Raw genomic sequence first — 23,930 nt, forward strand, 5'->3', positions numbered from 1 at the left:
ACTGTATACATTATACTCCTCAATTAGCACTCAGATAAACCTTGACTGAAGAAGATGGACATCTAATTCAGTTCCTCCTCAAGTTCCATGCACCAAAGGCCCCAGAAAGGAACACATGAATTATAAATTTAGGTAATCCAAGCAAACAAAACAGCTCAGCTGTGATGTCTGATACTTGGAGTTCTGGACACAAATCAAATTATTAACTGTGGCAATTTTAAGAATAGAAACAAATTGCTGTGCTGTTCAAAACACAACCTGGGTAAGTTATGATTAAAATCTAGATCAATATCTAGGCTGCAGAACAAGGCAAGTAAATGCAAGACAAGCAGCTTAAAACCATTCACTCTTGGCAGGGCTAATACACAAGTGTATGATGGGTGAAGTTTGATCCTTAAATCAAAGTGTTGTTAACTGTCATCCTTAGGAAATTATTTTCCAACACACCAGATTTAGACTCATTTCCTTAAGTGAGTTCTGCTGTGATATAATTTGCATAACTATTTATAGGATAATTAGACATATTCATAGCTTTTTAAGAGCTAATGGTTCTAGAAAATTTAAGGTAACCAGTTTAATTCTAAACACTGACAGTCAGGGAGGCATTCATTTTGGAACCAAAATTCATTAGCCTCAAAAACAAACATTTTGTTTCATACTAGACTGCTTAAGGGTACCTTAATGTACACTGCAGTATCTCAAGCCCCTTGACAAGCACATGACATTTAGAGAAAGTATAAGGAAAGTAGATAATTTATGGGAAGGGAAAAGTATGACAAGTAAAAACTAGTTCTGAGTATCCCAGTATAAATTTGCCCTATACTTTGCTTTTAATGATACTCTGCATCAGGTTATTTGTGTGCAGAGGATTTAAGTGTTACAGATATGCACACTTCTGCCAGACAACTGTTTCATAACAGACAAGTAAAGCAAGAGGTACAAACACTACTCCTCATAACAATTTGGACAATAACATCCTGCTCACTGAGCTGTGTTATGAAGTCAGAAAAAACCTCCAAGATCAGGCAGTACAAAACAGATTTGTTTCCCAAAACAGTCACAAAGATCTCTAGTGGAGCAAGGTCAACATCTTGGTAAGAATAAGACACTCAAACTTTGAGCTTAATATAGCTTTTATAATTTATTTGAGGACCGCTGGCCACAGAACTGGCAAAACCTTCTTGTGTAGGCCTTTAAAGCGATTTATTGACCTGTTTTAATCATACAGACTACTTGCTAAACCCATCAGAACAGAGGCTGTCTGACTATGAAACGCTAGGCATGTAAGTACAGGAAGAAAGACTTTGTCAGGCACTTAACAGGAAGTATTCCAACCCCTCTCACTCTTGTAACCTGTGTGCAGGAAGATTCTAGTCCATTAAGCCTAGCCACTTAGAGTCAAGCCCAGTACATAAAATTCCAGTCTATTTTAACATTGCTCTGATCCCAAACACCAGTGAGAGAATCCCCTGCTACTCCAAGACTAGTCTTCACTACCACATTCAGTCAAACCACACATATAGAAGCTTCAGCTCCAATATTTTTATCTCTTTCTGTCACACTGGACTTCTGCAGCCACTCCCTGCCCTTGCTATGGAAACAGCAGACTAACTCTTAACACAGGTAACTTCTTCAGAAGAAGCATATACATAAACACTGAGACACATGTTACTTAATATATATATAACTCTACTGGAAATAGAGTTCACATTTTCCTTCAGCACAGTCACCTCAGTTGCCTCTAAAACTGAGCCTTTTCCCCTTGAAGGGAGTCTTGCAGTCTCACTTAAAGGGGAAATACAAGAATTACCTTTTTTTTTGTAGCAGCATCTTAGGTAGCAAGGATGCTTTATTCTGGGGGCATTAGGATGATACTACTATTTAATTATTACGACCATAAAAGCGTGCAAGTAACCTCATGTGGATACTAGCAATAAAACTGTTCCAATTAGAAAACAAACTCCTGTTGTTTATCCATGGGTTTCAAGTCTGTACCCTCTGGGGAAGCATTGTTCAGTGACTTAGTCCAAGGGCAAGTGGCCAAGTACCAAGCTCTCTGGTTTGCAAATCAATCTCACTGTCATATGGCCAAGTACCAAAGGGGGTGGCCTATGCCACTGCAATTTACAAGCTGTGAAGACTTTTTAAAGAATAATACTAACAGCACAGAGGACAATTAGGGAGCCAAGAACCAAATTCTATACTACTGGGAGAGAGGAAGGAACATGCTTACAGCTACTGAGGATTCAGTTAGGTGATACTACCAAAATTTCTAAACTGGATATATTATACAATTCATCTATCTATACCTATGATGTGAGCTACCTGTCAGAAACAGCTTTTGCCAGAAATTTTAGTAGTATTTCTAGACCATGATTAAGGTAACAAACCCCTTCAATCTCTTAAGAGCAAATACCTTACTTTCACTTAAAAGGACAAGAGACTTGATAAAAAGGTACCTTTAACTTTTATCAAAACTAAAACAATATTCCAGTAAGATGGTATACAACTGGTAGCATTAATTTCACTCTAGTTTCTACTTCACACTCCAGTACTTTGATATAGACCATTTTAGCACACATTTTGCAATTTTTACCAACTTTACTGCTGCAGTCAAAATGCTAAAAAGCTTATGACACAGCAGACACTAGAAACACTCAGTATTGGTGTGCATGTCATGCTTAATGGTGATCTGAAATCAATTTTCTGCTACCACCTGCAGTTTCAGAACAACAGTACTTGCTGCAAACAGGTTATTCACTTCAGTAACATTTGCCTTTTAAACAAATGCCAGCCAAACCTTTATCATAGAAGGCACAATTATAATGTAAGTATAACCCCACACTACACTTACATCCTTCAGACAGCATTTCCATTTAGGAAAGTATAAGCACATAACATCTAATCATTTTCCTAAAAAGCTGTTTTGCAATGTCCATTTCAGAAAAAGCATTTGAGAAAGGTAAAGCACTATTTGATGAGCAGGGATAAGGACAAGTTTCTACTCCCAGTTGTACACTGAAGCATTAATGTAGTTGTGTCACAGCCACCATGTCCTTGATATTAATTCACACTGCACATTCAGTCAACTTGGAAGCACAAGTACCTCCACAATTAAGAAAACCATTTTATCTTCCAGTTAAACTCTTATTTTTCAGGTACCTAATTCTCATGATACTTAAGCCCTATCAGTGATTAAGATAATGTTGATTGTACAGATTGAGTGCATCATAATTTACCTCTTAGAAGCACAGAACAGAACTCTGATAAATAAATCTTGCATAGAATAGTGCTCAATACAAATACTTACCCAATTAAGAGAAGAACTGCACAAATTGTGATGAATCCCAGGGTGTATTTGAGTGCAGTTTTAACCTGCTGTATATTAAAGAGAAAGTTAATACATCAACATAAAATGAATATAAAGGGATTTGTGCACACTAAGTATACTTAGCATAATAGGTATTCTACAAAAAAACTCCATAAAAAGCATGGGTAGCTTTATATTTAAGTCATAAGTATACATTCTTGAAGAGTCTCATAGCTTGAGAACTATGAACAATGACATGGAATTATGCTATATATCATATATATCATAAGCTATACATTTGAGCAGCTGCGGCTGGAAGCCTGGATATATTCAGTGCAAATACACTCAAAGAAAATACTTATTACTAATACTTTATATTATGGCTATTATTAAAAGTCTTCTTATGTTAAGGTTACAACTAAAGAGAAGGAAAACAATACTGATTAATTGATTAGAAGATTCTTTAGAAAAGTATTTTCATTTGAAAAGTAGTACCTTACTGGCACACATTTACTATATTCCCTGAAAGGTCTCAAGTCAGTGCATTACAAAAGTAAATGTGTTAGCTGCAGGTGAATTACTACTGCCTACTTTAAGGAAAAATGCAAACACTACAGTAGAAAGACACTAAATTTGAGTACCTGTTTCAGAATCAGAACCATCTTCCTATTCTCTACTTTAAAAGCTGTCACTATATACGTTCTCTATTCTAAGTCTCAGATAAGAAGTTTTAACTTCCTGTGTATGAAATCTTGCTCAAAAGAATTCTAGAAAGGTTAAAGAATTCATGAAAATATGGACATTAATTACGTATCTCACTAAAGTTTCACTTCATGCAAGACCACAACACTCAGACTAGGGAATATCAGACTATGTCTTACTAAGAGCTGCTCCAGGATTTTTATAGGACTATAGTAATAGACAAATACTACAATGTTAATACCATTTCTAAGTTAAAAAAATCATTTTTGCTTTCATTTTTTGGGCTATATTCATCTGCCTTTTCAATGCTTGGTGCATTTGCTAGAGTAAACTTACTGAGCATGTGTTGCCATCATCCTCTTCCTTCTCTTCGTAATAGAAATAGACAAAGGGAATCCACAGAAAAACGCAGAACAGAATGATCGAGTACAGACCTAGGAGGAAAAATTTAATTAAATTAAGTTACATGGGCACTTCATTTACTGCACAGTAATTCAAAGGAAAGAGTAAAACATTCATTTCCTCTCATTCTAGCTCTTAACTTCAAGTATTGAAAAGTTACTAAAATTCACTAGGCAGCATACATACTATTACTGTTTTGTGAGCTCCAAAGGACTTTGTCACACTGACCGCTGCTGCCCACTGCCCGGGCTGGCTCCAGCGGTGTGTGACAGGAGTGGGGAGCAGCCGCAGGCACGGAGCTTTAAAGCTGCTCCTCTGAAGCCTCAGCTCTACCCTGCGGAGCGCCGGCTCCAGACACTGCAGCACTCAGCAGCCCCGGACGAAGGCAGAGATAAAAAGTAGCGAGGAGGCCTGCCACAGGAGGTACCCCAACTTTATTGGAGGGATCCACAGAGGACAAGCCCCGCCTGCAGCGCGCCCATGCCTTATAAAGGGGGGGTGAACAAGGGGAGTACACCAACCAGGGACCAATAAGCGGATTAGGAGGGAGGGACGCTGGAGGGATGGACTCACATCTGGCCCAATGGTCTTGGGGGGTGGAGAGAGAGGGGTCACATGCACCAATGGGGCGTCGAAGTTTAGGGGATTTCCAAGAGGAGAGGTATCCGAGGGGGCAGGATCTTGGGGGACTGACGGGGGCCAATAAGGGTAATTAGGGAGGGCTCAGGTGATGGACACCGAACCTTCGGGAACAACAGGAGGGGTCTGGGTGATTGATAGGGAAAGAGCCAGAACAAGGGGAGGAGAACAACCATGTACGGAGCACCGGGGGAGCGGCTTGGGTCTGGGGCAAACCAACTGGGAATAGGAGTGGGGAAGGTAGGGATGAACCACTGGGGTACAGAAAACATATGAAAATACAATAAAAACCTCGCATCACCACACGACTTGATAAAGTTAACGCTTTCAGACTAAGGATTTCAGATCCATCTTCAATTCAGCAATAACAAAAGACTAAAAGTAATCAACTGTATGCAGATGATATACAATACTAGCACACTAGCTTAAAGTATAGTGAATAAAAGCAAGCTAAGCCACCCAATAACAGGTTGTTCAGAAAAACATACATAAAATGAAACTAATTTAAAGCTATTTTGATCACTGGATTCAATATCAGATTCTACTATTAATGTAAGTACATTATGGATGAAAGACATGGTTGTTGCTGATGACCTCAATTCACAAAACAAAAAGCTGTAGCAATATAGTATCACTTCACACTCCCTTTTTAGAGGAAGGACTAATTGGAGATTGCAACAGATATTTAAGTAGCCACTAAGCCAAAACAGTCATACTGTCATGTCACTTTGATGCACAGGTGATCATAAGAAAGTGAAAGGTTTAACACATGTCTTTACAAATACTGTCAAGTTTTGAAGACATTAAAAGAGCTGGTCAAAATCAATTGGACTGATTTGCCAGTGGTATGAAGACAAAAGACAAATTCACGTAGAGAATTTCAAGTTTACACCTTCAGCTCTCTGTATTGCAAGTCAAACATGCTTTAGAATACAATTATTTAGGAAAATCTTTTAATACTTCATATTCTCTTATACTGTGAAGATTTCAGAAGTCCATTAGGAAACCAAAAACTGCGAAGCAGTATATTACAGTATTTGCACCCCAAAAGAAAAGTATCCCAGAAGAGTTTACTAAGCCCTCAAAATGTCAGAATTGCTATACAACCAAGACAGCTTGTGCCAGCACAAAACTGCACCTTTGAAGGAGTAAGTAAAAATACTCAGGACCACAAGTCCTGTGATCTTTGGCTATTTTTCACCTTTGCCTCATTTTGCATGACTAATTAACACCTTTCCATTAATACACTCATTCCCGACTTAAGTTTGTGACATCTTATCTTGGCTAGCATAGTCCTTACAGTGCCTACGTGCTCCAAAGAAATCCACCTTAGCATTTTCTCCTGAAGTTGGTATAGAAGCCATATAAAGTATCAACACCTAGAATCTAAATGTGAATCAGTAATTATGTCTAAATAGAACTCATTTTTTGGAAAATATTTAGAAGTGTTAAAGGTATCTACTGTTTAGAGTGCTGAGTTAGTATGGCAATACAAGAAGAGAAACAAGTTCTCAGTTAGTTCATGAATGCTCACATTTGCCAAGAGCATAACATTCAGGGCTGTAAAGCACCTTGAAACTTCTAACTCTAAAAACAAGCCTTCCTAGACATTCTAGAGCAGTAGAACTACTGCTAGACTACTAGAAAGTAGTCATAGTACCTCAATATTGTGAATGCTTTCAGAGATCAAGCCTCTCTAATCTATGATCTTTTTACATTAGTCCTAAATCCACACCACAATAGGCCAGTAAATTAGGCAAGTTACATGCATCATTAGTCCAAGATCAGAATAATCAGCCCATAGAGGTCACCACAAACACAGAAAAATCATCACTTACGTGTTATACTACGCTGAATTCAGCATACCTTACTGATGAGTTATGCCCTTAGCTCATTACATAATGGGACTGTGATCCATGTTTCTTCCAAGGCAACAAGAAACACATTGATTAAAGAGACTATCTATGAACTGTATGAGTAAATCGACTTACACAGAATCATTAAGGTTGGGAAAAAACTGCAAGATCCAACCTTTAAATACGTTATCTGTTGCCACTAAACTGCTAGAGAATCACAGATTAAACAGATCTTTGAGTATTGCATGCATTATAAACATGCAGCAGTATAAACTCCAATCTACACTTGCCGAGCTTTTGCAATTGTAACTTGCTCTTTTGAAAAACTTGGTTGCCATAGTAATTTTACTGGACTAGCACAGAAAATAAGGCAGCTTTGGATTTGCTTTTCCCAAGCAAAATCATTCCAAATCAGACCTTTTTGTTTATAGATCAGGTGGTTTTAAACTGCCTGTGAAGGTTTTTTTCGTTAGAATTGAAAACTAGATTTATAACTCACATAGTTGAAGCAAAAGATCACGTTTGCTATTATACTAAAGAAGGCAGATGAGGAGTGGCTCAGGTCAGTGGGTCTGTACAAGCCTGGAGGAGACTGAGGGGAGACCTCACTGCAGTTACAACTTCCTCGTGAGGGGAAGAGAAGGGACAGGCACTGATCTCTTCTCTCTAGTGACCAGTGATAGGACCCGAGGGAATGGCCTGAAGCTGTGTCAGGGGAGGTTTAGGTTGGATATCAGGAAAAGGTTCTTTACCAGAGGGTGGTTGGACACTGGAACGGGCTCCCCAGGGCAGTGGTCACAGCACCAAGCCTGACAGAGTTCAAGAAGCATTCTCAGGACAATTCTCTCAGGTACATGGTGTGATTCTTTGGGTGTCCTGCACAAGGCCAGGAGCTGGACTCAAGGATCCTTATAGGTCCTTTCCAACTCAGCATATTCTAGGTTCCATGTCACTTTAAGAGATTTGCCCAAGTTCCTATCAAAAAGACAGGAAACAGATCATCTAGTTTTTGAATTTTGATTTTCAGAACGTATGAAAAAGGAAATGCAGCACTTTTCATGAGGCCATACAACTTAGTTACCTGAGGACAAGCCTCCAATTGCCTGCTGTCCTACCCAATAAAAGGGCTGTTTATTCCCTGAAAAGCTAACCTTCAAAAGCAAAGGTCTTGCAGCAGCAAACAGCCAGTCAACAGAGTGACAAAGATACTCCCTTCCCCCTAACTCCCCTGTGACCTTGTGGCTTAACACATTGTCTCAGCTTTCAGGGACTGCTCTTTGTTCTAATTCAGAGGTTCAACTTCTGTTTCAAAATATTTTTCTGGGTTGTATCAGAGGCTTGAAGCACTACCACTGGACAAAAGCTTCACTCTAGGGCCACTACAACAGTGTTTCCTGCCACAGTCTAAGGAATCCTCAGCAAGAACTCCTTTGAAAGGTTTGTCTGTTGTGAAGTTGTTCCTTCAACTCTTATCTCAAGTTATTCATTCTGCTGATTTGCACCACATCAATATAAAGACACCTTAAGTATGAGAGTTACACCTCATAGTAGCTTTCAAGTAATAATGGCAATGGTCCCTTTATTATGTTTTGACTTGTTGGGGTTTTTTTTTTTTTCCTTCTAGAAAAACTGGAAAGGTTTCAAGCTGAGTGTCCAAGATCAATATTCCCTCAGATCCTTTAAGGAGGCTATAGGAGGCTCAAGAATATTACATGATCAGAAGTCTCTCATCAAACAAAACTTGCTTTTCCAGATGGTATCATATACTAGTGCATTACATAACATCAAAATCACTAAGTTGCTTGTTAAATATTCCCTCTTTTTTTTCTGCTGAAGAGTCAGATCCACTTCAAGAAACTTACAACCAGTCTTTCTTCCCAAATATATTATTCTTACAATCCATGAAAAATGTTTTAAAGGAAGTTTTCTTCAAGACTGGAAGAAGATATATTCCCAAGCCGAAGTTAAGGAATACAAAACAGTAGTGAAATTCAAGTCAGGCACTTGTTTGAAGCAGTTCACCAAAGTAAGTTTCAATGCTGACAGACTTTCAATTTATGTTCTACCACATTGCTTCCAGAAAAATTATGCTAATTAGGAGAGTCTCTGTAGATGTAACTCCACAGTATTTCTCAAGTACAGCTATGGATCTCTCATAGTACTTAGAATAGCTTCTCCTAGAACCAGACCATGAAAACATGAAGTCACATTTGACTTGCAATTAATTACTTGCAATTAAATAAAAGACCAAATTCTTGTGGCAATGACTATGTCAATGACTGATCAAACGTTTGCAGTAAGGAGACAAAACTTCACGTAAAAATCATCCAAGTAATACCACTTAGCCTTTTGGATAAATTCTTACTCAGAAACTTTAACCTAGGAATCACCATATTATTGCTGACTTAAAAAGGAAATGGAAAATCTAAAGTTTAGCATAGGCTTCAAAGCATACATGAAGAGATACCATAAAATTCAGCAGACAGTCCTTGCTACACTGTAGTTGGGAGTCCCCTAACACATGCAGGTCAAGATCTTGGTCTATCTCACAGGAAGATCAGAATCTACCAATAACATCCTTTCACCATTCACAAAATTTCATCAGAGGACACTGAACATCAAGGTGACTCCAACAGGTAGTATTTACTCACTAGAGGAAGAACTACAGAACCACCAGGTTACCATCAATTGTTTCAACCTCATTCTTTGTGACACAAAGCAATGTGTGTTGGACAGTTTCCAATTATAAAACTTTCTGAAAAGAGTTTTCCTTCCAAACAAACAAAACAAACAAACTGCTTTTTTAGAGTATTTGCCAACCATTGATCAGTGTTCAATCACTAAAGAACTATGAAGCATGTTCTATTACAGTTGGGTTTAGAAGCAGTAACACACTAAGCCACTATGCTTCAAAGCAATTATTAGACTGGTTTCCTAAGAAAAGCTTTTAGGCTACTGAAATCCCACTTTAAGGTACAATTATTTCAAGCTTCCCTCAGAGGTACCTCATTTACCATTCTACCAACACAAACTCATTCTACTTCTGTGTCAGTCTAGCCAACAAACCAGCTTTGAGAAACAGAACATATTTTGTGGGGGCTAACAACTATGGAAAAAACCAAAAAGCTTTTCTATATTTAGTTACAGCTTTATCAGTAAAAAGCAATGTAAGTAGCAAAGTAATGATTCTCTAAACTCTAAAACATCAGTTAAATCACAGTCTCCACATTCTTGCTACAATTACAAGTGACTTGGATTGAAGGACAATGACCTAAGTGCACCAATTATTAATACCATAAGTTGTCAATACAACTACAGGAGTCAAGTAAGCCCTATATAGTTATCCCCTCATTTTCAGGAGACACAAGAAAATACTGGTATTCATGTTCTTAAATACAAAAGGATGCTTCGCTTCTGCTCATCCTGTTCATTAAAAAAAAAAAAAGCCAAGATCAAATACTTTCCTAAGAAAATACAAAAAAAAAGGAGTAGTATTACAATGGAAGAGTTAACTTCCTTCTTCTCAGCTGTTATGTCACTATGCTGGGCAACAGCAGCAGGGGATTAGATGATGTAGGAGAGGCACTGTGGTTTTATATATGATTGATGGAGACTTCTGAAAAATAAGTTACTATTATTGGTCAACATAACTCTAGTTACAAAACTAGTTATGAAAAAGTGTACCTATTCAAATTAAGATGGCAAGAGAAAAATGCTTTTAAAACCATCTTTAAACCTCTACCACCATCTGGAGGATATGCTACGAAATAAGATATTTGTCCTACAGTATTTCTAGTAGACATGTCCAGACAGGCCAAAAACAAAAGCAGTTTTCCAAATTTAAGTTTAAATCTTTTTCAAAAAATTAGTTCAAGATTTACCAAAACATTCAGCTAGCCCAAAACACCTTACAGAAATTCATCAATCAATCACAAATCTATAGCAAATGGTCCACAGAAGAGCTTGAAGACGTTGCCACCTTACAAGCTATGAAATATTTGGTCCATTAAACAAGACCTTGGCAAACTACAAAGAATAGAAAGGAAATACAAATCAATTCCACTATTACATAGCGAAGAATCTGTGTTAAAAGTTCCTTTTTGAAAACAGAGAAATTTTCTTACTACTTTTGACTTTATTCATTTTTATTCTGAGTAAAGCCTATTCTAGTTTGTCACTATCACTGGCAGGCAATAATTAGTCTGCAATTTAACAAAATAAGTCCACTATTTAAAAGCATTTCCTGATTTAAAAAATATGCTAAAAAGAGCCATAATATTCCAAGGGAAAAAAAATTCAAGTCTTTGGAAATGTGACCAAAATCAGGCAACCACCTCTGAGTTTGCACCATTAACTGAGACAAGCATTTCACTCAAACTGTGCTAAGCACTCTTCTATAGCTACCCCTTACATATACCCATTAGTAGTAAAACTTCCTATAAGTTCCATAAGGACAATTAAAAACTGATCTAAGACTATGCAAAAGTTTGGTGAACAGTTATTTTATTTTAGTCACTTTTTTTAATTTCAGTTCTATTTAGGACTACCACTCTGGAATCAACTCCTTTATGCTCCTTCACAGTAACTGTTACTTGGAACAGGGTAGTTGCTGAATCTGAACACTTAGAAGTGTTACACTCATGGTTGCATGAACTTTATACATGGTAGACAAGTTTCACACTCCCACATATGTTAAGTGACATAAAAGTTACAGCAAAACCATGTGTTTCCCTTAAGGGACTACTAAATACACACACAGGAAACATGTTAACCATAGATTATATAACAGAAACCATTAGCCTTTCCATGAACTGGCCTTCAGTATATTTACATTTTTAGGGGGCTCTTGAAGATGAAAAATATTCTCTGAAGGGCATCAAGTGTAAGACTCATGTTTAACCAAGAAGGGATAATCCAGTATAACCTCTAAAAATTTCATGCCTTCACTTAAAGGTCCTATTACTTGAAAACAAAAAGTTAAAATACTTACTGTAATATCCATAAAGTACAGTGTCTTCAATTTGCCGTGAAACATTAGCATCAGCCCAGACCTAGCAATAAAGGATAGAAGCATTTATTATCAAATGTAATAAAAGAAGACTACATGAGAATCAACCATTAAAAAAAAAAAAACAGAGGGAGAGAGATAAAACCACTATTTCTAAAGAATTACATGCTGCAGTGCTAGCAACAATGAACATCACTGGGCAGACAGGAATAGGCATAGGACAGTTTCATAAAAGGAAGATTTTAGACCCAAAAGAACATTAAGTAGCTTTGGCAGCTCCCACACATGTTCTGCTAATTCCCACAGTATCTTTATAAGAGTCTCTGAAGATAATCATAGAAAGGTCTGGGTTGAAAGGGACCTTCAAAGATCACCTAATCAATCCCTCCTGCCATGGGCAGGAACACCTTTCACGAGGTCAGGTTGCTCAAAGCCCCATTCAACCTGATCTTGGAATGCTTCCAGTGACAGGCATCCACAACTCCTCTGGGCAACCTGTTCCAGAGAACCATCAACCTCACCATAAATTTCTTCTTTATACCTAAATCTACACTCTTTCAGTTTAAAGCTGTTACATTTTTCAACCTACTATATCAGTTCTCTCAGAACTGCATAAAGTCCTCTGGAATATGAACTTGATGACATACCATGAACACTTTTTCTACTATCTCAGAAAATCAGCACCACCCTCCTTTTTGTTACTATATTAAGACTTCCAGTAGATCAGTTTACATTAAGCTTTTAAAATTCACTGTATTAAATAAATTAGATTATCATCCAGCTGGAATTTGAGTAGAAAAATACACATCCATTTTGACATCTAATCAGCAAAAAGAAAGGATGAAAAGTATTTTAGCAGAAGGGGCAGAAGCAACACCTGAAGTATCTGTCAGGTACACAATAAGCTCAGTCTTAGGAGACTGTCAGGCTCACACCCAACAGCATTTTCACGAAGAAATTTCTAGGCATTTGTATTAAAATATGCCACAAAAGAATTTGATTGCAATAAGTAAAGAACACATACAGAACATTTAAATTGCCTCATGTTAAATATTAAGAAAATGCTTACTTTAATCAAGCCTAAGGGAAAACCAAAACTGAACTGGACTGTTTGCATTATTTGATTCCAAGCAGCTGTTGGTAAAAGGTCTCTCCTATGAGCAATGGAGACATTTAAAACGCACAAAAACCAAGAACAAGCAAGGAAAGCAACAGTGAGACCCAATGTTTAAGAGGCACGGCCACTGTACAGAAGAGGCAGCTAGTAATGGAAATACAACAGGGCTTAACTGCCCAAGAACTGCTTCTCCTTCAGCTACAGAAAAGCACTTTTAACACAATACAGACACAAAACTTTAAACATTGTAATTGCCTTTCATTTTGGTTTTTAAATTAAGTTGCATACAGGACCAGAGTAGTATACTAGGAAACATACACTACACAACATTAAAATAGTGAGCTGCTATACTACGCTAAACAAACTCAAATTGCAAATATGTGCATTTCACCATTACTTACATCTGCCTCAGCATACAAACTTTGCATTACTCTGCACAAGAAGAATATGTAATGCAAGCCAATTTACTGGTATATCATAATTATTATGGCAGCTTTCAGTCAGCTGCCAAAGCCCCACATTTAAACAAACTAAAAAGCAAAACACTTTATTCTAACTGGCAAATTATCCATATGCACACACCATCAGCAACTCAAAGGCAGTAACCAGTTCATCTGAGCTGTTTCAAAGGCTAGTGACAGCAGCACTGTCTTGTCAAAAGCAAGAAGCACTGCTCCCTACTGAGTATCAGAGTTCTGACAAGTCACAGCATCTCTGATGACATACCAAGCTGCTAGGTATAGAAATTTACTCAACTAGCACATCCAGGACTCAGCTGAGAACTCATTTGGACAGCCTCTAGATAGTCTTTTCCATCCATTACAACCCAAACTTACAGTATATACAGCAAATAGCTTAGAAGCACAATAAACCAGGAAGGTGAAAATTCATACTGTCTTCAACAAACAGTTTAAGGTGTCAAAATGGGACCACAAATTCTCTTAGGACCTGCAGAATTCAGGCACTCTGCACTGTTCTGCTGTACTTCATTCTGCTCCATGCAGTTTAACAAGCATATATCACCTTTAAAATACCTGTAAGAATGCATTGTACTGAGAGATAAGGGAAACCACAAATTGCAAGGATATGTGCAATGAGTATGACAACCTGTATTCAACTACTATGCTTAAGTATTTCTGAACGTAAGTCACATTAAAAACAATTGTAAAAAGTATATATGCTAATAAAATGCTGCTATGTAAGTAAAGATATAAAAAAGCAGCTTAAGACCCTAAGTTTATCTAAATGCTAAATCCAAAGCAAAGCTCCCTTAGAAGATTAATTTTATAATTCTGTTCATAGAAAATTAGTTATGAAGAACACTTGCTCCCCCAGAAGAGGAAGGGCAGAGTCTTTCTCCCAGCAACTCTGTCCAATTAGTGACTCGTATTAACATATTTCAACAGAACAGTACTATTCAAACTGTACAGGTAACTTCCCCAAATAAAACCACTGCAAGTTAATCTGACTTTCCACCCTTTTTAGTGAGGGAACAGCCAGGAAATTGCTTCTTTTGTCTCCATTAAATTTGACATTTCTACTGTCACTGCTGGACCCAGCAGGAGTTTCATGAGTATCCAGTGAACCTAGCTCCCATTCTCAGCACATGTACCTTAATAGAGGTTAAAGTTACACAACATTACCGGTTTCAGTATCTGTGATGTTTCATCAAATGCAGATGAAGCATTCATTCCTCTGATTAGCCTCTCCCAAAGCTTAGGCAATGAAAGGAAGATTCAGTATGAAAGACTGGACACCAAGTCATAGCATGGTTAGATACAAAGAAATTTCATATCCAGATCCTACATCTTCCAGCCCATGACCTCCAAAATGGGACAGTGCCAGGATTTTGACTGCCAGATGGAAAGTAGCATCCAAATACATGCACATCTCAGCCCCACCTGCCCACCATCAATGTTTTGGCCAAATATTATTACTTCATAAGTAGTAATTAGTACTCAGGAAGGAGGCATGGTCTCAGTCAAAAACGACTTTTCAGTTAACACCTTTCTAAAATAACCCTGGGTGTTTCTAGTGGTTTTGTATTCTGAGCATCTACATAATGAGTTGTTCCCTCTCACCCTCCTTAATAGAACAGTCTGCAAAAAGTATCTCCCATTAAGCAGATGCTACTCCTTGAATCATTAAGACAACTGGCTTTTAACAGCTCATGTAGAAACCCAAGGCTTGTGACACATTTAGTTTTAACCAGACTGAAAGAAATGCCACTGGCTTTTAAGTTCATATAGTAGCAAGAATCCATACACTTCAAAGAGAAAAGGTTTCATCACCTTCTCTTCATCTACTGTTGTTTTAGCCTTCCACTAAAACAACAGTAGAAAAAAAGACAGAACAATGATGTGAGCATCCTTGTTTCCAGCAGCCTTCCTGCTGCAAGACAGCATCAGCTATGCTTTAAATATTTATGACACTTGTAGGTCAGACCTAGAGGTCGTGGGTTCCAGCAGCAATATTACGTTTTTAAGCTATGGTGAGGTCTTCTGTTCCTATGTGCTTGTTGTAAGTCCAACAAGTTTTTGGATCAAACAGAGGAGATGCAACTGGATGTATTTGAAGTCCTTTGAAACAAACTAAAGCACTGAATGCTAACAGCCAAAACCTTTGAGCTAAAAGTGGTACTGGTGAACACTATCAGGACTTCACTTACAAGGTAATACTCAAGTTTTTATTAGTATAAAAACTGTAAGGCTCCTTTCCTACTTAACAATACTATGAATCGAAGTAATCCCACCCTCCAGAAAAGGTGTTACAGTGAATTCTACTGTGTAACTACTGTGCAAAACTTGCCAATACCAAACCTGCTCAATTCACTCAGTATAAAAACTTTAAGATAATATTTGATAAGTCACAAAATACAATGAAATACACCATTATGTACCAAATGCTACAAGCCATTTGTTTACCATAAAGAATAACTTGTAGTAATTGAAAGATGTATAAACAGCATCTTAACAGTCCTGTTGAAATGGACAAAATGTCATGTTAACAAAGGCTGACCAAGGCACACAGCATACAGCCCCTGTCAAGGAAAGCACTTCAGAACACAATGGAAAAGGGCTACACAATCCTTTAAAGTCAATTCCTCCAGAAAGCAGCATTTTCACAGCCTTCAGAGAAAGATACTCTGCTTGGGTATTACAGTTCAGCCAATCCTTGTACACATTCCCTTGTCACCAAACACAGACACAATTCACAATGAGAACTTTGAACCATCAAAGCCTTCAATTTCAATTCTGCTGTTAGTATAACACAATTCTCCCTAAGTTTGCTACAAGCTTATTCATCTTGTAAACCCCCAGGTATATCTACAAGTTGACATTAAAAATGAACTAAAAGTTCATATATAGTACCTCTCTTAAGTTGAGCACCCTTGTTTCTCATCACTCTTAACATTGATACCAGGAATTACAGCTGGGAGGTAGAGGAAAAGAGTACAGATAGAAGAAAAAATTTTTACTTAGAATCTGGGTAACTGCCACTACTCTTTTGGCATCAGCTCTGAAATCATCCAGTTGGAAGGTTTTTTGATGAACTACTAATTTATCTACAGAGAATATTATCCACATCTGCTACCTGGATCTGCCTCAAAAAGTCACTGAGAAGACTAAAGACTTAACTCACTCTGCCCATCCAAAGCAATGAAGGTTTCTTGCCAGAGTCATAGTCCCTGAGACCCCAGCATCAGTTATAGGAAGCGTTGGGTTTGAAAGAGTGGTCCAGAGAAACACAGGTAATCTCCAAGAAATATTCTAAACACAATTCAGTCTATCCTACTTGTGAAGCGGTAGCAGGAAAAAAGCACATGTTACCAAGGACAGTTTAAAAGCCTGAACAATTCATGAAGACCTAAGAATCATAGAAAATGCTGAGCTGGAAGGGACCCATCAGGATCACTGAGTCCCACTCCCAGCCCTGTAGAGGCCACCACGCACCTCATTTTAAGATGTTGTCAGCCTCCTACCTCAACATTACTCCTAAACTGAAATTACCAATTCAGTAAAGCTGTGTTTACCTATAGGTTCTGACGTATTTCAGATTCACTCAACTTTGAAGGCCACATTAAAACTTCTATACCATAATTTCAATACCTGTTTGGATCAAATGCATTAATGTCAATACATCTCATGTTATTGCTGCAAAGCTAGAAACTCAATTCAGCTGAAACTTAAAAGATACAGAAGAATGCTTCTGCAAGGCAGTATAGAACAACTTTATTTCAACAAGCCATGAGAATTATATGTATACATTAGTGTAGGTTATGGACGGGTTCGGTCGGGACGGTGACGGGTGGAGACGAGAGATCTCTATAGGCAGGTCTTGGGACACAGTTGGTTTATTGTAAAGGGCGTGGGTATTGGGGCACTGCTCAGAGCTGCCAGACTCAGCTCTGAGCAGGCCCAAGAGAGCAAGAGAGTAAACGGGTGAGAGAGAGAGTGTAAGAGCAAGAGTAAGAGCAAGAGTAGAAGTGGAAGAGAGGAATGGAAGTGAGAATGAATAGAAGAGAGAATGTCTGAAGTCCTGGTTACAATACAATAAATCATCTTCTGTACTGAATATTCTAATTGTCACTAACCAGTCTAATACAAGATACAAATCCTATAGCATTTACATACAGCCTATAAGAGTTCTTATATTACCATAGAGTGTTACATCTTAACTTCTAAAAACTACTCTTTGGACCCCTTCTGCTGAGCTAGTAGGGTCTGCTCTGACCCTTGGACCTGTTTGCAAGCAGAGGGTATTGTTCCATCAAGAGGGGATTATCTTCAGTGGCCATACCATTGTTTTCTAGTTGTTCAGTAACTAAGACTTGGTATTTCAAAAGTGGCTTTCATTTCGATGTTGCCTGTAGTTTTCATATTCCCAAAATCTTTTGTCAGGCAATCATATTTCCAAGGCTTTCCTGTTTCATCTTCCCCAACAATTAGGAACTAAGCAGGACAAATAAGCCTCAGAAGCATAGGCAAAAAGGTACTTTACAGAAAAAGTCTGTACCACAAGCATGAAAGTTTGCTCTCAGTACAGTTTTTAAATAAAATCTACCCACCTCACCATATCACAGCATGTGTCCACTAACAAGGAATTCTAGCCCATGAAAAACAGTACTATTAGTAATTTTCCTTCTAGTAGTTGTATTTCCTTAATTAAAAAATTGTAGTGACTGCATGACCACTTCTGATGTGCTGTTTTCACAGGTTTGTTTCAAATCAGGGAAAGCATACATTAGCAAAACACGTGTCCTTTGCAACAGGAAATTCTGCTTAGATGTGCATTTTTCAGCTGGATCTAGTTGCATCATGGTTATTTCTCTAGATAGTCAGGCCCAGTCTCATTAAATTATTAAATATTATTTTCATTAAATTGCTAGAACCCTGACAAATGAAAGGTCTCTTCCATCTTCTATATCTACTTTAATTCCAAACAAGCAAGGTCTGAAAACACAAATTTTTCAGAATAATGGCTTAATTTATTCTGTATTATGCCAGAGCAATAAAGATAACAAAAAACACATCACAGGTCAATTCTAAAGTCTTCTCACGACTTGCATTTATATAAGCACCCGCCAAAAAGCACTGCATTAGCTGCAAGCTAGTTTTGAAGCATTACATTGATCTGGCAAGACCTATGTCTTCCTTTGGAAGTAGGGCTGAAAGGGAATACAGTCTAGTATGCAGGCATCTATCTTTCTCCCATACTATCATTTTTTTCATGATCATAACTTTTACTATTGAGCCAGTTAGGCTCCAAACCAAAGTATGGTGTTATTCAAGTTAGCTACATGCTCCAGTTTGATCTCTTGTTACGCAGAGTGTCCTCACAAAGACACCAGGTCAATACCTTCAAGAACTCTTCTTGAAAATTAAGACAATATTTGAAGAATTGGGAAGATCTCTTACAGAAATGATTAGAGCAGATGACTCTAATCAATGAGCAAGTATTCAGTCATTAGGAATTCATTTTGCACAGCAACCCCCTACAGTTTATAAATATAGTAGTTCAGTTAAGGCTTTATCAGCCAAGGAGAGATACTACTGTACTTCCCTCCCCCAAGGGTTTCTGCAGCTTTCCTTCTTTCAGAAGTGTGCTTATTAATTCAGGCTATACATTATAGGTAGATTAGCACACTAAATCTTTAAATGTTTCAATACCAAATTTTTTGCTGACAAAAAAGACAATTAAAATAATCCTAAATTACAAATTAGCAATACAGTCTATTTTTCACTAAAAGTACTACAAGTTTTATTCTACAATGCCCTATTAAAATGTGCTAAAAAGGAACAGTTTATACATTTGTTTATATCTTCAGGACAGTACATTCACTCTTATGTGCCACAGAAGGAAAAAAGCATTTGGAAATGAGCAGAATATCTGAGAAAGAATAGAAGTGAAAACTGAAATCCAGTTCAAATACGAGACATGAGTGTTTTATGCACAGTACTAGTACGCAGCTTTGAGAAAACTCAAGTCACTAAAACAGGTATTAGTACTGGCTTCAAACACTTCAACAACCTAAGAGCATCCCTTTGCAACACAAGTGTTCATTTTGAAGAGGCAATTCACACTTTTAGAAGTCCATACCTTAAATGTACCATTTTGGTTTTTCATGTATGAAACCAAAAATATGTCCACTGGCAGGAGCGCTGATGTGATAAGAGCAACGGCCAACGCAAAAATTGCTGTTATGGTAGAAACCACTTCACTTTCCCGCCGACTCTGATACTTGCGCACATAAACCCAGCAAAAAATTAAAATTACCTGAAATACACAGGGAAAAATACTTATGAGTTGTATAATAACAATGTCAGCAAGTAGGTGCTGATGTTAGACCCGTACAGATGACTGGCACAGCAACAACACACCTTCTACCTGAACACGCAGCACTAGCGTTATACTGCCCACACACAAGTCACTCCTTTCCTTAAGAGCAGCTTGAGCAACAACCCCAGCGCTCACACACGGAACATGCGAAAATACAAACAAGCAGCGCGGCTGGCCGGGCAGGAGGGCAAGGCAGCCCCCGCTGCCAGCTCCGGGCTCTGCTCTGCCCTGCGGCACCACCGCCGAGGCACCCGCGGCAGCCGCAGGGAAGCGCTCGCGGCCGGGACAGGCTCAGGGGCACGGGCGAGGAGACCGGGCGGGACGCCCAGCACTGCAACAGCGAGCGGCCGAGGAAGGAGTAGCAGCCGGCGCAGGGAAGGGAAGGTGAAGGGAGGGGAAGGAAAGGGAAGGGAGGGGAAGGAAAGGGAAGGGATGTGTGAGGGGGCCGCCACAGGGCGGGAGAGCCGCCTCTCACCAGCAGCGCCAGGCCGAAGAGGCACCATCCCGTCAGCAGGTCAGACGCTGCCGCGGCCATCTTCGCTTCCGTCAGCGGGAGCGCGGCCGCCCCGCCGAGGCGGCGCTTAAAGCGGGGCGGGATCGCGTCACCGCGGCAACCGCCCCGGCGCCGGGTGACGTCACGCGGCCGCCCCGCCGCAGCTGCCGGCCCGCCCGCGCTCCGCGGACTCTGCCACCGCCTTCGCTGGTGACGGGCACAGGCACTTCTCTGGGGGGCAGAAGTGGCGAGAGCCGGCAGTCCCGCGGCCCCGTCCCGTGGCAGAGCGCAGCCGCCAGGGGGCAGGAAGGGGGAATCGGGGTGATCAAGAGCTGTCCTCACCTCTTGCTCCCGAGAAGGGTTTGCCTGTCCTTCCCTCCCGGGGCCGGGAGGCAGAGACAGGGCAGCGCTCGGTCCGCGGGGACTCTGGCCTAAGGGACAGCGGGAGGGGAGAAGGGGGGTTTGAGGAAAGGTAAATGGTGCGCTAAGAGGTATCAGTCACTTTCAATCATTTTGTTGTTGCTTCTTGCTGTAAAAGTGCCCAAACCATCTCCCTGCGTGGCCTGCAGCCGCGGGCGGTGTCGGCGGGTCGGGGCCGCCCCCGCGGGGATGTGCGCGGAGGGTGTGCGGGAGCCCCGCCCCGCCGTGCCTCTGCCCCGGGCTCACCTTAACCGTGATGGTGCGAAACCTCGGGCAGGACCGCGATCTGGTGGGAAGCCGCGCTTCGGGACGCCGTGCCCGGTGTGAGGGCAGCCTTGGGCCGGGAGGGGTGTGGGCTTAGGAGGAGCTGGGGAGCTCGTATTCCTGAGAGTGTGTATTTGGTGGCACAGGGAGTAGGAGACCCTCATCTGCGAGGTGCTGCCGCGTCTTAGTCTCTATTTGGCTGTAAGTGCTGCATGCGTACAATCATGGAATCATCAAGGTTGGGAGAGACCTTTTAAAATCGTCCATTCTGACCACCCACCTGACACTGCCACTGTAACCCCTAAACCACTAAACTGCATCACCCAGCACCAGATACGGACACCTCTTGTGCACCTCCAGAGATGGTGACTCCACCACCTCCCTGGGCGACTATTCTAATGCCTGACCACTCGAACAGTGAAAATTTTCCCGATATCTAATCTGAATCTTCCCTGTCTCAGTTTAAGGCCGTAAGGTTGGGTGCAAAGGGGTCTGCCTGGAGGAGTGCCCAGGGGTAGCCTGGGGCCCTGTCCGAAGCATGGGCTGCTGTGCCAGGTGTCTGCTGGGTGCACAGGCAGCTCAGGGGTGAAAATGTTTATGAGCCTTGCTGGCTCCTCATCCTTGGTACAAGGGGCTCAGAGACCTGTCAGCGGGCCGGTGGCCACATTCATGTCCTGAAACAATAGATACGTTTTCTATGTTTCCATTTTCTGTAAGAACAAATGTACTCATGAGCCAAGTAAGAGGAGGTTGAAATTCAGACTCTTTTGTTTGTAGCCTTGTGAGAAGAGACTGATTTGGGCAGGGGGAGCTCAGCCTGGGAGGGATGAACTTCCAGGTGCTGTGAGGCCAGTGGGGGTGATGGGATGTCCCGGTGTCAACAGTGTTCGTGAACCAAGTGTGAGGTAAGGTGAGTGGAAGGACTTCTTGTGGGCTCATAGCCTTGAGAGATCTGTTAATGAAGGGGCTGTGAGAGCTTTACCCCAGACTGGCTTTTGTCCCTGCCAAGACTTAATTTGTATGAGGGACCATTTATATGGGACTACAGCATGTGGTGGTTTTTGTGAGCTATATCCAGGGCATCTGAGGTGTGTGCTCAGAGGGACTAGTTCTCTCAGGAAAACTTGGTGGTGTGCCTGGTGGAATAGCTTTGTTACAAAGTGGCTGATAAGTTTGCTGGGATTGAATTTACTGTGACAGTGTTGTGACAGCACTCACAAGCTATGCATGGGATGGTTGGGGCGGCAGGAGTTCAGATGGGCTTGTAGCTTTGCAAGAAGGGACCTGTGTTTGGGAGGACAGGAGAATTGGAAGCTTTGCCTCAGAGCAGTGGATGCATGCTGTATTTCTCAATTTGTTGTCAAGGCAGTGTGGAAGGCACTGACATGTGGCAGTGTTCATGAAACAAGTGATAATGGAGCTGAGGAGGGTTCTGGAGAGGTTGTAAACCTTGCAGGTAGGTACCTGCAGGGGCTCTGTTGACTCGTGGAGGGAAATGTTGCTTGTAGGGGCAAATACCTGTGCCATATATTAAGTTACTGAGAGAACAGTGCAGGTGGAAGCAAAATGAAGTGAATATTCACAAGGTGCTTGGATGGTTGGTCGTGGGTGCAGTTTTTAGGTGAGCTTGTAGCACTGCAAGAAAGGGTCTGCTGGTGGAGAAGTGTTTTTTGGGAGGCTCATTCTGGAGGGCCACATGGCTGTGCTGTGTCTTGTTTGGTGTGAGGGCAGGAGCAGCAGGCAGTGGCTGTGCAGTTCATGAGCCAAGTGGATAGTTCATGACAATCCAGGTGAGCTTGTAGTCTGGTAAGAAAAGCAGCAGATACTGTATAGCTATAACTAGTTACAGGTCAGTAAGCAGATTGTGTATGCCCTCTTAGTTGTTGGAGGTTTAGGGTTTTTCTTTGTATGTTTTACTGTTAATGTGTGTGTATTATCCCCACCACAGAAAATATTTCCCTGGATGTCATTACTATTAAATATGTATGTTGTAATTCAAAATTACCTAAGAACCCATGAAGAATTAAAACTCCTGAAGAACTACATTAAAAATAAACTATTCCCAAGAGGGAAGGGAAGTAATTTGCCCTTGGAGTATATAAAGTTTTTATGCTTTGTACAGCACACCTTTGTCAATAAAATATTGATATACCAAACATCAGAGACCTGTAACTGTTTAAGAATTGAGACTGCTGTTAAAATTTAAAAAAATAAATGCTATAGCTCTATGCTACCACAATTCTTTTTGTTTTGACTCAAATGGTAACATAAATATTTAACTTGGTATAGTAAATAAGCCATAAGTACTTCAGTGCATGATCAAAAAATCTTTTTCACTCTAAACAGCTGAGTACATATAGTTTAACAAAGACTGAAAAGAAAAAAAAATCAACCCCCCAAAATGATATAGTTTCCACTAAGAGAAAAATCCAATCTTTGAGTCTTTTGCTAAAACCTTCCTATATTTTTGCAGTAAATGGTAATATTGAAGAAATTCCCATCATTCTGTCAGATCTATTCCTTTCTGGTAAATATGGTTGATAACCTAGTTTTAATTGGGTAATGGGCAACATTTTCAAGGTTTCAGTAAAAAATATCATGACCCTGTGTGTAAAATGGTTACTGTAGTTCATAGTTTAAAGGAAGAGCTTCAGTTTTTGTTGGAATGGAAGTAATGCTTTTATGTACATTGCAGGCAAAGTGGAAGTTTTTCTTGTGTTTCCACTATGGTATCTGAATGTGTTTATTTTTTTCAATGCCATGTCAGCACTAGCATTCTGAATGTTTTTTCTTATTCCCTAAAATTCAGAGTTTTTAAATTCAAATCATTTTATCCCTTATTTTAATAAAATTAGCAAATCTTTATCTGAGGAATTATC

General features: G+C 40.0%; 1 protein-coding gene across 1 annotated transcript in view; it reads right to left on the reverse strand.

Annotated features, from left to right (window-relative positions):
• Positions 1-20,454, reverse strand: part of LMBRD1 (LMBR1 domain containing 1) — a 73,267-nt gene extending 52,813 nt beyond the window's left edge. The window contains exons 1-5 of the mRNA XM_042016799.1: positions 20,350-20,454; positions 19,635-19,811; positions 11,900-11,960; positions 4,349-4,446; positions 3,311-3,378 (exon numbers count right to left, since the gene is read on the reverse strand). Of these exons, the coding sequence (XP_041872733.1) occupies positions 3,311-3,378; positions 4,349-4,446; positions 11,900-11,960; positions 19,635-19,811; positions 20,350-20,409 (464 nt within the window). The 5' untranslated portion in view covers positions 20,410-20,454. The remainder of the gene's footprint in view (positions 1-3,310; positions 3,379-4,348; positions 4,447-11,899; positions 11,961-19,634; positions 19,812-20,349) is intronic.
• Between the last annotated feature and the right edge of the window lie 3,476 nt (positions 20,455-23,930).

This window comes from Corvus kubaryi, unplaced genomic scaffold, assembly GCF_017639235.1.
Source record: "Corvus kubaryi isolate FWS band 111438036 unplaced genomic scaffold, C.kubaryi_AGA036_p1.0 split3-73, whole genome shotgun sequence".
NCBI classification, from domain to species: domain Eukaryota; kingdom Metazoa; phylum Chordata; class Aves; order Passeriformes; family Corvidae; genus Corvus; species Corvus kubaryi.